The sequence below is a fragment of the Elephantulus edwardii genome, unplaced genomic scaffold (genome assembly GCF_000299155.1).
Source record: "Elephantulus edwardii isolate Elephantulus edwardi_28Jun2011 unplaced genomic scaffold, EleEdw1.0 scaffold00423, whole genome shotgun sequence".
Lineage (NCBI taxonomy): Eukaryota > Metazoa > Chordata > Mammalia > Macroscelidea > Macroscelididae > Elephantulus > Elephantulus edwardii.
Window position 1 is genome coordinate 710,572 of NW_006400173.1, and position 17,588 is coordinate 728,159.

The window sequence follows — 17,588 nt, forward strand, 5'->3', positions numbered from 1 at the left end:
CAACATGTCCAAAGTATGTCAGACGAAGCCCCAGAATCGTTGCCTCCAAGGAGTAGCCTGGTTTAACCCTCTCTAGGATGAATCTGTTTGTTTTCTTGGCAGTCCATGGTACATTCAATACTCTTCTCCAGCACCAGAGCTCAAAGACGTCAATTCTCCTTCTGGCCTCCCTAGACATTGTCCAGCTATCTGATGCATAACAAGTGGTTGCAAAGACCATGGCCTGTAACAGGCACACCTTCATCTCCAGAGAGACACCGTTGCTCTTGAGTACTTTAGAGAGGTCCCTAACAGCATTGAACATCTGAACAGATCCATTACAAAAAGAAGAAATTGGAAAGGAAATAAAACAAGTTCCAACCAAAAAAAAAAAAAAAAAGCCCTGGACCAGATGGTTTTACAAGTGAATTTTATCAAACATTCAGAGAAAAACTGTTACAAATTCTACATAAACTACTAGAGAAAATAAAAAATAGATGGAATTCTCCCGAACTCATTCTATGATGCAAACATATCCTTGATACCAAAGCCAGGAAAAGACACCACCAAAATAGAAAACTATAAGCCAGTATCTCTCATGAAGATAGATGCAAAAATCCTGAAAAAATACTGGCGAATAGAATCCAACGATACATCACAGAAATAATTCACCATGACCAAGTGGGATTCATAACAACTATAGAAGGATGGTTCAACATAAGGAAAACAATTAATGGAATTCATCACATTAACAAAGCAAAGAACAGGAACCACATGATCCTATCTATTGATTCAGAAAAGGCCTTTGACAAAATCTAACACTCTTTCTTGATTAAAACATTCAACAAAATCAGAATAGAGAGGAATTCCCTTTAAGAAGAGGAAATAGGCAAGGATGTCCATTATCTCCTCTCTTATTCAATATTGTATTGAAAGTCTTAGAGATCTCAATAAGACAAGAGAAGGAAACAAGAGGTATCCAAATTGGCAAAGTGGAGGTAATATTATCTCTCTATGCAGATGACATGGTAGTATACCTAGAAAACCTTAAAGACTCAGAAAGAAAACTATTGGACACAGTGGACCAATTCAGCAAGGTGGCAGGAACAAGATCAACATACAAAAATCAGTTGGATTTCTCTACAGTGACAAAGAGAATACAGAGCCTGAGCTAAGAAAAACAATACCCCTCACAATAGCTAATCACAAAATTAAATACTTGGGAGTAAATCTAACCAGAAGTACAAAGGATCTAGTCAAAGAAAATTACAAAACATTACTAAAAGAAACAAAAAGATACCGGGAGAAGTGGAAGAATATCCCTTGCTCATGGATAGGAAGACACAATACTGTGAAAAGGCAATTTACATGTTCAATGAAATCCCAATACAAATGCCAATCTCATTCTTCAATGAGACGGAAAAGTCAATCTCTAGTTTAATTTGGAATGGAAAGAAACTTCAAATAAACAAAGCACTCCTTAAAAGTAGAAAAAAGTAGGAGGCATCTCAGTTCCTGATTTCAAATCCTCCTACACTGCCATGGTGGTTAAGACAGCACGGTACTGGTAAAATGATCAATGAAATAGAATTGAGAACCCAGAAATCAGCCCATCTACCTACGGTCAACTGATTTTTGACAAGGAGATTAAATCAGTTAAGTGGGGAATTGACAGCCTTTTTAAAAAATGGTGTTGGCAAAATTGGAAAAATATCTGCAGAAGACTAAAGCAAGATCCACACCTCACTCCATATACAATAAACAACTCAAGGTGGATCATGGACCTAGATCTAAAACCAAGGACTATAAACATCATTAAAGAAAAGCTTGGAAGAACTCTAGAAATCCTAATCCACAACATAAACAGTCTTCCAAGTATCCTGAAAAATCTACCACCAGGAGAAGATAAAATAGGTAAATGGGACCTTCTTTCCCAACAGGGTTAAAGGGAAGCTACAGACTGGGAAAACGTATTTGGTAATGACATGTCAAATAAGGGACTTATATCTAGAATTTATAAAATACTTGAGCACCTCCACAAGATAAGCATAAATAATCCAATAGAAAAATGGGCACAGGATATGAACACACCCTTCACCAAAGAAGACATGAAGATGGCTAACAAGCACATGAAGAAATGTTCAAAATCCCTAGCTCTAAGAGAGATGCAAATCAAAACAACTATGAGATATCATCTCACCCGAGTAAGAATAGCAAAATTATCAGAATAGCAAGCAACAAATGCTGGCGAGGTTGTGGAGAAACTGAAACCCTTGGTCACTGTTGGTGGAAGTATAAAATGGTGCAACCAGTGTGAAAGGTAGTATGGCGCTTCCTCAAAAAGTTGCAAATAGAGATACCATTTGACTCAGCAATTCCAATACTGGGAATATACCATAAAGAGACCATAACCGACATCCAAGCAGATATATACACACCCATGTTTAACGCGGCTTTGTTCACATTAGCAAAGAGTTGAAAGCAACCAAGTGCCCATCAACGAACGAATGGATAGAGAAGCTGTGGTATATTCACACAATGGAATACTATGCTGCATTGAAAAACAAGGAACTCATGCAATATTATTCAAAATGGGTGACCCTGGAGGACATTATGCTGAGTGAAATCTCTCAGCCACAAAAGGACAAATACTGCATGGTGCCACTGTTGTAAAACGACTGACATTGTGGCTAGGGGGAGATTGAGAGAGATGGGTTCAATAATGTATACTGCATTGAAGTAGATGAGGAAGAAAATGGTTTAAAAGGTATATATGATTAGGTATTTTTGTCATGATGAGAGTCCAGAGAGAAGGCTGCATAGTGGAGTGGACCTGGGGGAAGGGATTGTAAAACAATGGAAGAATTTTTCTTTTACTTTTCAAATAGAGGAGTGTACTGGGGGGGAGGGTTGGGAGGGGAGAAATTTTCATTGAAATTCATAATAAAAAAATTAAAAAATAATAAAAATATGGTCTTGAGTCTATCTTACCTAAATTTAGAAACCATATTAAGAATAAATACAATTCAGTGACCACTAATTACTAAAGATCAGCTGAGTTGAGATGATATCAAAGATATTAACCATGAAGAAAGAAAATAGTCATTATAAAGACAGGGAAGAATCAAAAGGGGGGCAAATGGATGTCCGAAGAGACTCTGAAAATAGCACTAGAACTTTGGAAAGGAAAAACATAGCAAAGAAGTATTATTGTAAAAGGTATGAACAGAGATTTCAAAGGGCACCTCCAAAAGACAAAGTAAAACATAAAATAGAAATGTTTAAAAAGTTGGAAAATCAAAAGGGAAGACCACACTTGGAATTTGTCAAGCTACAAACACAAAACAAAGCAAAGTAAACAACCTGAAAAACAAATTCAAGCCTCAAGTTATACTACACAAGGATTCTATGTACAAAAACGCAAATGATGCAGGAAGCATCAAACAATGATGTAAGAATTACACGGAGTTACTGTACAAAAAAAGAATTGGTCAATATTGAAACATTTCAAGAAGTAGCATATGAAAAAAAAATAGCAATGAAGGAAGAAGTTCAAGTTGCACTGAAGTCACTGGCACAAAATAAGGCACCAAGAATTTATGGAATACCAATTGGCATGTTTGATGGCAAAAAGAGATGTTGTCCTGGGCATACTTATTAGCTTATGCTTAGACATTCAAATAGCTACCTGGCCAGATGACTGGAAGTAGTTCCTATTGTTACCATTCCAAAAAGTTGATCCAATAAAATATGTAAATTATTGTAAAACATTATTAATATCACAAATAAAATTTTGTTGAAAATTATTCAAAATAGCTGGAGCAGTACATTTACAGGGAACTCATGTTGGATCCAGAAGAGGCTGTGGCACAAGGGATATCATTGTTAATGTCAAGTGGATCTTGGCTGAAAACGAAATACCAGAAATATGTTCACATATGTTTGATTGACTAAGCAAGGCACTTGGTTGTGTGGATCATAACAAATTATGGATAACATAGGAAAGTGAGAATTCCTTAACACATAATTGTGCTTATGAGAAACTTAGACCAAGAAACTATCATCAGGAAATAATAACGAAACAATGCATGTTTTAAAATCAGGATTAGTGTGTATCAGAGTTGTATCTTTTACTGTGACTATCCAATCTGGATGTTTAGAAAATAATTTGAGAAGCTGGATGTTATGAAGAAGAATGTGCTATGTAAATGACACAAGCTTGTTGTATAAACTGAATAAAAATTTAATCACTTGCTGCAAAAGATAAAAAAATAGATCCGTCTTCAATATCAATTACATCTCAGCCTCAAGAAACTTATAAATGCTCACAATCTACACTAATAGGCAATATCATGATATATGGAGAAAAGATTGAAGTTGTCAAATATATCACTTTACTTGAACCCACCATCAATACCTCTAGAAATAACAGTCAAGAAATGAAGAGACATGCTGCATTGAGATAATTTGCAGTTAAGAACCTCTCCAAAGTACTAAAGAGCAAGGATGTAAATTTAAAGACAGTTGTTGTTGTTGTTTTGTGCTATTGGGTCTACTACAACTCATTGCTATCCTGTGAACAATGGCTCTGAACCTTGTCCTATCCTGTGCCAACCTTACTGTCTCTGACACACCTGACCCCACTGTCACAGCCTACTTGTCGATTCATCTCATCCAGGGTCTTTTACCCTTTCAAGCATGAAGCCCATCTCCAAGGACTGGCACTTCGCACTTCCTGACAACATATCCAAATTATGTTAGTCAAGGTGTCAAAATATTCCCTTCTAAAGAGCAACCTGGTTTCACTCTATCCAGAACAGACATGTTTGTTCTCTTAGCAGTCTGTGGTATGTTCAATATTTTAAAGTGTGCCTTATGAAAGTGATCATATTTTCATTGCTTCCTACAAATCTGAAAGTTGGACCACGAATAAAGATGACAGAAGAAGAATCAATACCATTGAATTGTGGTGTTGGAGAAGAGTATTTAATACATATGACAGGAGAATTGCTACTTTTATGTTTCAGTGTTGGAGAAGAGTACTAAATACCTCATCTCATAGACTGTCATACGAACAAACAAGTCTATCTTAAAGGATGTGGAATCATGATGCTCCCTATAGTCAAGGATGATGAACCTGTGTTTCACATACTTTGGGCATGTTTTCAAGAGGGTCTAGTCCTTAGAAAAAGATAACCTGCTAGGAAGTACATAAGTTCAGAAAAAGAGTAAAATATCTTCAACAAAGTGTGTGTGACAACGGACTTGAACATATCAGCATTGGTGAGGACAGTGCAGGATAAGGCAAGCTTCAGAACTGTTGTTCATAGGGTTACTATTGACAGCACCTAATAACAATGTTTATTATTGTGGAATTCTCCATTTCTCTCTTTAAATCCATTAAAGTATGACATGCGTAAGCCTTCCACTGATCCTGATGTCACATTCTTCATAGAGTCTAGTTCTTGAATAATTTGCTCAGAATACCGATTGAATAGTTACAGAAAGAGAATACAATCCTTCTGAACAACTTTCTTTATTTTAAACCATGTACTGTTGCCTTCTTGCTTTATTTACACAAAAGCCTCTTGATCTAGGTATAGGTTTTGCATGAGCACAATTAAGTGTTCTGGAATTCTCACTTTTTTCAATGTTAGCCATAATTTGTTACGTCCCACAAAATCAAGTTCCTTTTCATAGTCAGTAAATCACAAATATATATTCTTCTAATAAGATTTGCTTTAATCAGTAACCTGTGTTATGCAGATGACACAACCTTACTTCGTGAAAGTTAGAAAGATTTGAAATCCTTACTGTAGAAGATCAAAGAACACGATAAGGTTTGCACCTCAATGTCAAGAAAACAAAAATTGATGATTGATGGAGAAAACATTACCATTGTCAGTAACTTCATCTTACTTACATCTACAACCAACACATTTGGTATCTGCACTCTCGAGACTGCATTTATTTCAGAAGCAATTTAATGCCTCTGAAAACTCACTGTAGGGTCATTTATGGGTCAGTTCAGACTCAAAGCCACAAAAAAAACCCCAAACAGCTGCAGAGCAAGTTCTAATTGTATTTTATCTTCAAATGTTTTTAACACTAAAAATTTGCTCTAGGATTGCATAGTATATTTTATACAACTCTCATATATTTTTACATTTATTTTAAATAGTTACCTTTATTTTGTAAATATTAATCATACATTTAAGCATGTTCCTTGAAATAATGCAATCTTAATAAGGTCTTGTTTTGCCAGCTTTACAAAAATCATACATATTTTCTCATGTCTTTTCTAATAACAACCTAGGGGAAACCCATTTTATGTTTTAACTGAAATATTACTTACTGATCTTTTCCTAGAACACCCTGTAATCCAAGGCACGGTAAGGTTTCCTGAAATCTGTGGGGAAAAAAAACAAATGGAATCTTAGTAAAGTATGCATTGACATTACTTGGTATGTTGACCTACATCAATTATTTCTCCTTTCAGAGTACATCTCCAATGTAGACTTGGTTCATTTCTTACTAAAATAAGCAGATTTAAAGAGCATTCTCTTTTATCAGGAAAATTTTTCAAGTGGTGCATGTTTCCCTGGAAATTCTAGAAGATTTCTGGGGTATTGTTGGAGTTACAATGTATGGTTTGGATCTCTACAGAAAATAAAATTATTGCAATGGAAATACAATGCTCTCTTGGGTAAGACATTATAGATGTTTTTTCCTGATAAGGTATTACAAAAAAATTCAAGAGAAGATTTCATTATGAAAATAATATGATATAAAACATTAAACACATGGTTCAGGTCTGGTATAGTCGACTCAAGGGCATAAGTCAAACATTTCTATTTACTTTGTAAAATAATCATTAATAGAATTACTTCTACACATGAATTCTTAGTTAAAATTTTAGAGTAATAATGCAACTGATGGTGGTTTATTAATGATGCCCTCCATTCTTCAGAAATTATTAATTATGGATAGTAAATATTTAAAGGAATATTAATTTGAATAAACTAATGAAAATAGGAGAAAATATAGTTCATTCAATATTGTCACAATTATTAAACTTCTTAGAAAAAAGATATCATCACATCAATAAGTTTTATTAATTTGAATTTCAACTCAGTTTTCAATACTGGTAGTAGTTTCTTAAATGCTACAAACTTGAAAAAAAGATATGAAAACAGGACACACCCCTGGTGTATGCCCTTCCCAATTTTGAACCATGCAGTATTTCCTTGATCTGCTTTGACGAGTGCCTCTTGGTCCAAGTATAGGTTTCACATTAGCGCGATCAAGTGTTCTGGGATTCCCATTCTTCTCAGAGTTAGGCACAGTTTGTTGTGATCCACACAGTCAAACGCCTTTGCATAGTCAGTGAAACACAGACAGACATTCCTCTGGTATTCCCTGCTTTCAGCTAAGATCCATCTAACATTAGCTACAATGTCCCTAGTACCATGACCCCTTCTAAACACAGCCTGGATTTCTGGCACTTCTCTACTCATGTGCTGTTCCAGTCGTTTTGGGGTAATCTTCAGCACACTCTTGCTTACATGTGAAATCAATGATATTGTTTTATAGTTTCCACACTCTGTTGGATCACCCTTCTTTGGGTTGGGAACAAATATAGATCTCTTCCAGTCAGTTGGCCAAGTGATTGTTCTCCAGATTTCTTGAACAACTTGGTGAGCATGTCCAGGGCAGCATCTGTTAGCTGAAATATGTCAATTGGTATACCATCTATTCCTAGGGCCACATTTTTTCTATTTTCTTCAGAGCATCCTGAACTTCTTCCTTCAGCACCATAGACTCTTGTTCGTATGTTGTTTCAATAAATTCTTGTGTGTCTGCCAATTCCTTTCTATACAGTGACTCAGTATATTCTTTCTATTTTCTTTTAATTCTCCCTGGATCATTTAATATTCTGCCTAGAGCATTGAATTTGTTGTTCAGCTCCCTAAGGATTATCTGGGAAGCTGGGCTCTATGAGGAGAAATGTGGAGTCAGGATGGGTGGATGATCTATCAACTATCTGCGATATGCAGATGACACACCCTGCTTGCTGAAACTGAGGAGGACCTGAAGCACCTGCTGCAGAGTGTCAAGGACTGCAGCCTCCAATATGGATTGAAGCTCAATGTCAAGAAGACAAAGATTCTCACCACTGGGCCAATTGGCAGCATCAGGATTGATGGTGAAGAGATTTAGATTGTTCACAGCTTTAGTCTGCTTGGGTCCACAGTCAACACTCTTGGCACCAATAGCCAGGAAATTAAAAGACGCATTGCCGTGGGAAAGTCTGCTGTTAGGGACCTCTCCAAAGTACTGAAGAGCAATGGTGTCTCTCTGGAGACTAAGGTGCATCTGATACAGGTCATGGTCTTTGCAATCACTTGATATGCATAAGAGAATTGGACAATGACTAAGGAGAATAGAATGAGAATTGATGCCTTTGAGCTGTGGTACTGGAGAAAAGTACTGAAGGTTCCATGGACTGCTAGGACAACAAACAGATTCATCCTGGAAAGGGTTAAACCGGGCAGCTCCTTGGAGGCAAGGATTCTGAGGCTCCGTCTAACATACTTTGGACATGTTGTAAGGAGGGACCTGTCCTTGGAGAGGGACATCATGCTTGGGAGGGTGGAGGGACAGTGCAGGAGAGGAAGGCCCTCTATGAGGTGGATTGATTCAGTGACTGGGGTAATCGGATGGCTGTATCGGAGACAGTGCGACTGGCACAGGACAGAGCAGAGTTTAGGGCTGTTGTACATAGGGTCGCTATGAGTCGCAAGCAACTCAACAGCACATAACAATAACAACAACAACACACCTAGATTGACTAGTTCACCAACCTCTTGACCTTTTCCTCCCTTGTCTAACACATAAATCATGAAAGTCTGTCAAGAGGTGAAATTATCTTTTCGTGATGGTGGTGGAAATGTGGAACTCTATCAAATATTTATGACTTTGGGAAAATCATATTTAGAGGTTGCTGGTGAATTAACCTGCTGAGAAAGAGTAAAGAGCAAACAGTTTATATAGTAACCAAATATATTCAGGTCATAAAATTGTACATCAATATCACTGATATCACATGCAAGCAAGATTCTGCTGAAGATTATCCAAAATCAACTGGAACAGTTCATCAACAGAGAATTGCCTGAAGTGCAGGCTGGGTTTAGAAGAGGCTATGGTGCTAGAGATATTATAGCTAATGTCAGATGTATCTTGGCTGAAAGCAGAGAGTACCAGAGGAATGTCTGTCTGTGTTTAATTGACTATGCAAAAGCATTTGACTGTGCAGACTACAACAAACTGTAACTGACTCTGAGAAGAATGGGAATCCCAGAACACTTGATTGTGCTAATGTGAAACCTATACTTGGACCAGGAGGCAGTCTTCAGAACAGAGCAAGGAAATACTGCATGGTTCAAAATTGGGAAGAGTGTGCATCAAGGATGTGTCCTATCTCCATGCCTTTTTAATCTATATACAGAATAGATTATCTGGGAGGCTGGACTCTGTGAGGAAAATGTGTCATCAAGATTGGAGGTAGACTTATCAACAGTCTGGATTATGTAGGTGACAAGACTCTGCTTGTTGAAACTGAGGAGGACCTAAAGCACTTGCGACAGAAGGTCAAGGACTGCAGCCTTCAGTATGGATTGAAGCTCAAAATAAAGAAAACAAAGATTCTCATCACTGGGTCAACTGAAAGCATCATGATAGATGCTGACAAGATGAGATTGTTGACAGCTTGAGTTTGCTTGGCTCCACAATCGACACTCTTGGTACCAGCACTCCGGAGGGGGTGGGGGGAGATGAATTGCATTGGGACAGTCTGCTGTCAGAAGCCTCTCGAAAGTACTGAAGAGCGCTGATGTCAGTCTGAAGACTAAGGTGCGCCTGATCCAGGCCATGATATTTTCAAATACTGGCTTTGTATCAGAAAAGCTGGATGCCTTTCAGCTGTGGTGCTTGAGAAGAGTGTCGACTATGCCATGGACTGCTAAGAGAATGAACAAGTTTGTCCTGGAGAGGGTGAAGCCAGGCTGCTCCTTGGAGGCAAGGATTCTGAAGCTTTGTCTGACATACTTTGGGCATGTTGTGAGGAAGGACCAGTCCTTGGACAGGGACATCATACTTAGGAGGGTGGATGTATAGAGCAAGAGAGGAAGACCTTCGATGAGATGGATTGATTCAGTGACTGGGGTAATGGAGGTAGGTGTGTAAGAGACAATAAGTTTGGCACAGGATAGAGCAGGGTTTAGGGTTATTGTACATAGGGCTGCTATGAGTTGCAGGTGACTCAATGGCGCATAATAGCAATAACAATATTACAATCTGTGTCATATATGTCTGTAATTTTGCTTTAAACTGTAAATGTAGTTAAATGTTAGAGATAAATTAAAAAATTCTAGGAACTACAAGAGAAATTTTTAAGAATTTTAATAGTATTTTAGCTCAAAGTAAAATCATACTGCAGTTAAATGATAACTGGAGTGCTGAGGTACTATGAAAATGTGTGAATAATGATCTTTTTGTTTTCTTTTTAATTCTCATTTTTACAAATAAAAGTAAAGACATTTTATTTGACAAATATTCCTAAATAAATACTTCATTTTCTTCTCATCAGTTCCCATTTGGTCTTTAATAGTTATCAAGTAAATTTATTGTTGCTCTCAAAAGAAAGGACAAGGATGTGCACTGTCACCACTTCTATTCAATTTTGTATTAGAAAGTCTTGCTGTTGTAATATGACAAGAGAAGGAAACAAAAAGAATCCACATGGGAAATGGATGACTAAACTGTCAGTACATGCAGATAATATGATAGTGTACAGAGAAAACACCAAGGACTAAAACAAAAAACTGTTAGAACTAGTGGACCAATTTAGTAGGATGATAGAATACAAGATCAATATCTAAAATCTAGTGGGATTCCTCTACAGTAATGAAGATAACTCAGAGAAGGAAACCAAGAAAACAATACCATTTCTAATAGCAAACCACAAATTGAGATACGTGGGAATGAACCTAACTAGAGACACAAAAGGCCTGTACAAAGAAAACTAAAGAACATTTCTGTGAGAAACCATTAAAAATCTAAATAAATGGAAAAAAAGTTCTCTGTTCTCGGATAGGAAAACTAAATACGGACAAAATTGCAATCCTACCAAAAGCAGACGATAATATCAACACAATTCCATTTCATATTTCAAATTCATTTTTTCAAGAAGATTGAAAGGGAAACTGTCACGCTTAATTGAAGAGGACAGAGACCCCCAAATAAGCAAAGCACTTTTGAAAACCAAAAATGAAGTTGGATTCACAGCACTCCCTGACCTCAAAATCTACTACACAGTCACCAAAACAGCATGGAATTGGTACAATGACAGACAAAAGGAACAGAATCAAGAACCAAGAAAGGAAACTATCTGTGGTAAACTATTATTCAACAAGGAAATAAAACATATCAAATTAGGAATGACAACCTCTTTAACAAATGGTGCTGGCAAAACTGGACTGCTACCTGCATGAAGCTGAAACAGGATTCACATCCCACACCATACACAAAAAAATCAACTCAAGGTGAATCAGAGACCTGGGAGTAAAGCCTCAAACCATACTGAACACTGCAGTCCCTGACCATCCACAGCAAGAGCTTCAGGTTTCCGCAAGCAGGGTTGTGTCATCTCCATAACGCAAATTGTTGATGATTATTCCTCCAATCCTGATGCCATACTTCTCTTCATAGAGCCCAGTCTCCTGGATAATCTGTTTTGCATAAAGATTGAAAAGGCATGGAGACAGGGTGCACCGCTGGCATACACCCTTCCCAGTTTTGAACCATGCAGTGTTTCCCTGCTCTGTTCTGAAGACTGCCTCCTGGTCCAAGTATAGGTTTCGATTAGCACAATCAAGTGTTCTGGGATTTCCATTCTTCTCAGCGTTAGCCACAGTTTGTTATGATCCACACAGTCAAATGCCTCTGTGTAATCAATGGAACAAAAATAGACATTCTTCTGGTACTCCTTGCTTTCAGCCAAGATCCATCTAATATTAGCTACAATATCCCTAGTACCACAGCCTCTTCTAAACCCAGCCTTCACATCTGGCTGTTCTCTGTTGATGTGGTGTCTCACTCGTTTTTGGATAATTTTCAGCAGAATCTTGCTTGTATGTGATATTAATGATATTGTTTGATAATACCAGCACTCTGTCAGATCACCTTTCTGTGGAATGGAAACAAATATAGATCTCTTCCAGTCAGTCGGCCAAGGGCTTGTCCTCCAGATTTCTTGGCACAAATTGGTGAGCTCATCTAGGGCAGCATCCATTAGTTGAAATATGTCAATTGGTATGCCATAAATTCCTCTGGTCTTATTCTTACCCAATTCTTTCAAAGCAGTCTGAATGTCTCCCTTCATCACCATAGGTTCTTGCTCATATGTTGTTCCATGAAATTCTTCTGTGTCTGCCAGTTCCTTTCAATATAATGACTCTGTGTACGTATACTCTTTTCATATTTCTTTAATACTTGCAGAATCACTCAAAATTCTGCTCAAAGCATCTTTAGGTATTGCAACTCAAAGCTTGAATTTCCTTTTCAGTTTCTTGAGCTTAAGAATTGCTGAACGAGTTCAGCGTCTTTGATTTTCTGACTCCAGCTCTTTGCACATTTCCTTATCATACTTTACTTTGTCTTGTCGAGCAGCCTTTTGAAATCTCCTGTTCAGCTCTTTAATTTCTTGATTTCTTCCTTCTGCTTTGGCTTCTCTGCACTCCAGTGCAATATTCAGAGTCTCTTCTGACATACATTTTTGGTCTTTTCTTCCTCCTCCATCTTTGCAACGACCTTTTGCACTTTTCCTGGGTGATATTCTTAATATCTTCCCACAACTCATCTGATCTCTGAGATGGTTCTGAAATTCAGGTGGGATAGACTTAAGGTCATATTTTGGTTCCTGGGGGCTTGATTTCACATTCCTTAACTTCAGCTTAAATTTGCATACGAATAGTTGGTGATCTGTTCCACAATCATCACCAGGACTAGTTTTCACAGCTGATATTGAGCTTCTCCAGTGGTTCTTTCCACAGATGTAATCTATCGGACTCCTATGCATACCATCAGGTGAAATCCATGTGTATAGCCTGCGTTTATGTTTTTTGTAAAATGTATTTGCAATGAATAAACTGTTGATTGTGCAAAATTCTATCATCCTATCTCCAGTCTCATTTCGGTCACCAAGTCCATGCTTTCCAACTACTGATCCTTCTTGTCTGTTCCCTACTTTTGCATTCCAGTTACCCATCACTATTAATGCATCTTGATTGCATGTTCGAGCAATCTCTGACTGCAAAAGTTAGTAGAAATCATCTATTTCCTCTTCTTTGGCTTTGGTTGTTGTTGCATATATTTGAATGATTGTGGTATTCGTTGGACTTCCTTGTATGCATATGGATATTATCCTGTCACTCACAATATTATATTTCAAGATATATCAAAAATGACTTTTTAAACTCTGAAAGCAACCCCATTTTTCCTCACCTTTCCATCTCCAGCATAATAGATCATATAATCATCTGATTCAAAATGTCCCATCCCAGTCCATCTCATATCGCCAGTACCTAGTATGTTGATATTTATGTATTCCATTTCTTCCTTAACAATACCTAATTTTCCTACATTCATAACTCTCACATTCCATGTTCCAGCCATTAGTGTCTATTTACAACTGTTCCTCCTCCTTAGTATTCCCATACTTGAAAGTTCCACATCTGCTGCCTTATCTGCTAGTCTAAATATTGCACATAGGATTTTCAAAGGCCTGCTGTTTCAGAAGTGGATGGACAATCCTTCCTCCTAATCTGTCTTAATCTGAATGCTCAGATTTAGAAAGGTATCTGATAGACAAGCATTTTACAGAACAATGCAGATGAAAGTTATTTCCAAATTGTAGAAATAGCTAGTCGTTTTCATTTTGTCCCTGTCCTTGAAACAAGTATTTTGACCTACCCCTTTCCCTGGTCCACCAGTATTCCCTTCTACTCCCAATTACTCCCTTCAACACTATCTCCTGCTATACAGTCCTTCATATGATAGATTATATCTCAAGATTTGTGGATTTCCGGATTCCAAATTCTTCAAGACCCTATTGATTTCTTATGCTGTAATCAGTGTCCCTTGAGTTTAGGGGCCTGTAATTCCAAATATAAAGCTTTAATGTTAGGGAAGCCTTCTTATTTCACATGGTTCTGAAGAAAAACTTCTTTCCCTTTAATTTCTGCTCCAGGTTTAACTTCTTGCGGCTTGGGCATCTTCCCTTCCATATATAGCACCCTGTGGTCACAATATTTCCCAAGGGAGGGTGACCTGTCCTATAAATCTTTAGTGGGCCACAAGGACTCCAGTCACCACCTTGTTCCGCGGGCATACTCCTGGAACAGACTAACTATTTGGATGGTGGGGGGAAGCTGGGTTGCTCCAGCTCCCACTCCTCTTCCTGTCTCGGGAGTATGCGCAGGGAACAAGGTGGAGACTGGAGTCCTTGGTCAGGGCTGGGAGGCTGAAAGTCTCCCTGCTCTGCTCTGACGACTGCCTCTTGGTCCAAGTATAGGTTTCGCATTAGCAGGACCAAACGTTCTAGGATTCCCATTCTTCTCAGAGTCAGCCATAGCTTGTTGTGATCCACACAGTCAAAAGTTTTTACATAGTCAATGAAGCACAGATAGACATTCTTCTGGTATTCTCTGCTTTCTGCCGAGATCCATCCTACATTAGCTATAATATCCTTAGTACCACGACCTCTTCTAAATCCAGCCTGCACATCTGGAAGTTCTCTGTTGACATATTGTTCCAAACGTTTTTGGATAATTTTCAGCAGAATCTTGCTTGCATGTGATATCAATGATATTGTTCGATAATTTCCACACTTTGTTGGGTCACCTTTCTTTGGAATAGGAACAAATATCGATCTCTTCCAGTCAGTTGGCTAGCTGGCTGTCCTCCAGATATCCTGGCAAACCTAGTGAGCACATCCAGGGCAGCGTCTGTTTGTTGAAATAAATCAGTTGGTATGCCATCAACTCCTAGAGCCTTGTTTTTTGCCAATTCCTTCATACTAACTTGGACTTCCTCCTTCATCACTATAAGTTCTTGCTCATATGTTATTTCATGAAATTCCTCTGTGTCAGCCAATTCCTTCTGATACAGTGACTCTGTGTACTCCTTCCATCTTCTTTTTATACATCCTGGATCATTCAACATTCTACCCAAACTATCCTTAAGTATTGCCACCCGTGGCTTTAATTTCTTTTTCAACTCCTTCAGCTTAAGAAACGCTGAGCGAGTCCAGCCCTTTTGATTTTCTGACTCCAGCTCTCTGCACATTTCATTATACTATCTGGCTTTGTCGTCCAGAGCTGCCTTTTGAAATTTTCTATTCAGCTCTTTGATTTCTTGATTTCTTCCTTTAGCTTTGGCTTCTTGGCACTCTAATGCAATATTCAGAGTCTCATCTGACATCCATCTTGGTCTTTTCTTCTTTAGCCTTTGTAATGATCTTTTACATTCTTCATGGACGATTTTCTTGATATCTTCCCAGAGCTCATTTGGTCTACGCTCACTGGTGCTCAAGGCCTCAAACCTATTCCTGAGATCGTTTTGAAATTCGAGTGGGACAGACTTAAGGTCAAATCTTGATTCCGATGGACTTGACTTAATTTTCCTCAACTTCAGCTTGAATTTGCATATGAGTAGTTGGTGGTCTGTCCCACAATCAGCACCCAGCCTGGTTTTCACTGCTGATATTGAGTTTCTCCAGTGGATCTTTCCACAAATGTAATCTATTTGATTCCTATGCATGCCATCAGGTGAAATCCATGTATATAGCCTGTGTTTATGTTTCTTATAAAAGGTATTTGCAATGAATAAATCATTCAATGTGCAGAACTCTATCATTCTATCTCCAGCCTCATTTCTCTCACCGACCCATGTTTTCCAGCTACTGATCTTTCTTCCATGTTCCCAACTTTTGCATTCAAGTCGCCCATTCAATTTCTGACTGCAAAAGTTGGTAAAAATCTTCTGTTTCCTCTTCTTTGGCTCTCGTTGTTGGTACATATATTTGAGTGATAGTGGTATTCACTGGACTTCCTTGTATGCATATGGATTTTATCCTGTCGCTCACCACAATGTATTTCAGGATAGATCTAGAAATGATGTTTTAATTATGAAACCAACTCCATTTTTTCTCACCTTTTCATCCTCAGCATAGTAAATCATATAATCATCAGATTCAAAATATCCCCGTGCCAAGTCATCTCATTTCGCTAATACCTAGTAAGTCAATATTTATGCGTTCTATTTCTTTCTTAAAAGCTGAACATAGAAACTCCATATCACCCACCTATTTCAGTGCTAGGACTATAACTCAAGGGAATTAGAACTGAGAAATTAGAAATGGAGATCTGTATACCAATGTTTATAGCAGCATTATTTACCATTGCAAGAACATGGAAACAGCCCAGATATCCATACATAACTGAATGGATTGGTAAATTGTGGTATATTCACACAATGAAATACTATGCACCACTCACAAGCAACAATTTCAAAACTACGGCATAACTTGGGAGAGACTGGAAAGCATTACACTGATAACATAATTACTGTAAAAATAGAAGGATAAATAAATTGTAAAACATATATGGGGACCCAAAGGGAGAAGGAAGAAGGCAGAAGGGTGAGGATGTTGTTGTTGGTTTCCATCTAGTCGAGCACAACTCATAATGACCTTATAAACAAAAGACCTGAAGCCTTTCTATAACTATCATCATTTCTTAAAAATCATAGAATTTCCAGAGGCATGTTGTTTAGGAAGTGGATGGCACTCCTACTTCCAAACCTATCTTAACCTGGGACTTCCACCAAAAACTGTCCACCATGAGTAACCATTATGGCATTTGATACCCCAATACGGCAAGGTTCAGAATCAAAGACACCCTAGGTTACCTCAGTACAGTAAATTGACAGAAGAATGCTCCACAGAAAATAGGAAAGAATGCCCACTATCAACTCTTCTATTCAATACTGTATTGGAAGACTTAGCAATGGTGATAAGACAAGAGGAAGAAATAAGAGGTAACCAAATAATAGGCAAAAAGGAGGTAAAATTAACTCTCTATGCAGATGATATGATAGTTTACGTAGAAAACCCGGAAGACTCAGCAAGAAAACTACTGGACATAGCTGACCAATTAAGTAAAGTGGCAGGATACAAGATCAACATACAAAAATCAGTTGGATTTCTCTACAGTGACAAAGAGAATACAGAACCAGAGCTAAGAAAAACAATACCTTTCTCAACAGCTAATCAAAAGAATAAATACTTGGAGTAAATCTAACCAGAAGCACAAAGGATCTGTTCAAAGAAAATTGTTGCTGTTGTTATTGTTATGTGCCGTCGAGTTGCCTGCGACTCATAGCGACCCTATGTCCAACAGCGCTAAACTCCGCTCTGTCCTGTGCCAATCGCACTGTCTCTGACACTCCCATCCCAATTATCCCAGTCACTGAATCAATCCACCTCATAG

General features: G+C 38.0%; 1 protein-coding gene across 1 annotated transcript in view; it reads right to left on the reverse strand.

The window, feature by feature from the left end:
• The window catches only part of HDX (highly divergent homeobox), a 572,582-nt gene that overhangs the window by 438,531 nt on the left and 116,463 nt on the right, over positions 1 to 17,588 (reverse strand). The window contains exon 3 of the mRNA XM_006902518.1: positions 6,335 to 6,388. Coding sequence (XP_006902580.1) covers positions 6,335 to 6,388 — 54 coding nt within the window. The remainder of the gene's footprint in view (positions 1 to 6,334; positions 6,389 to 17,588) is intronic.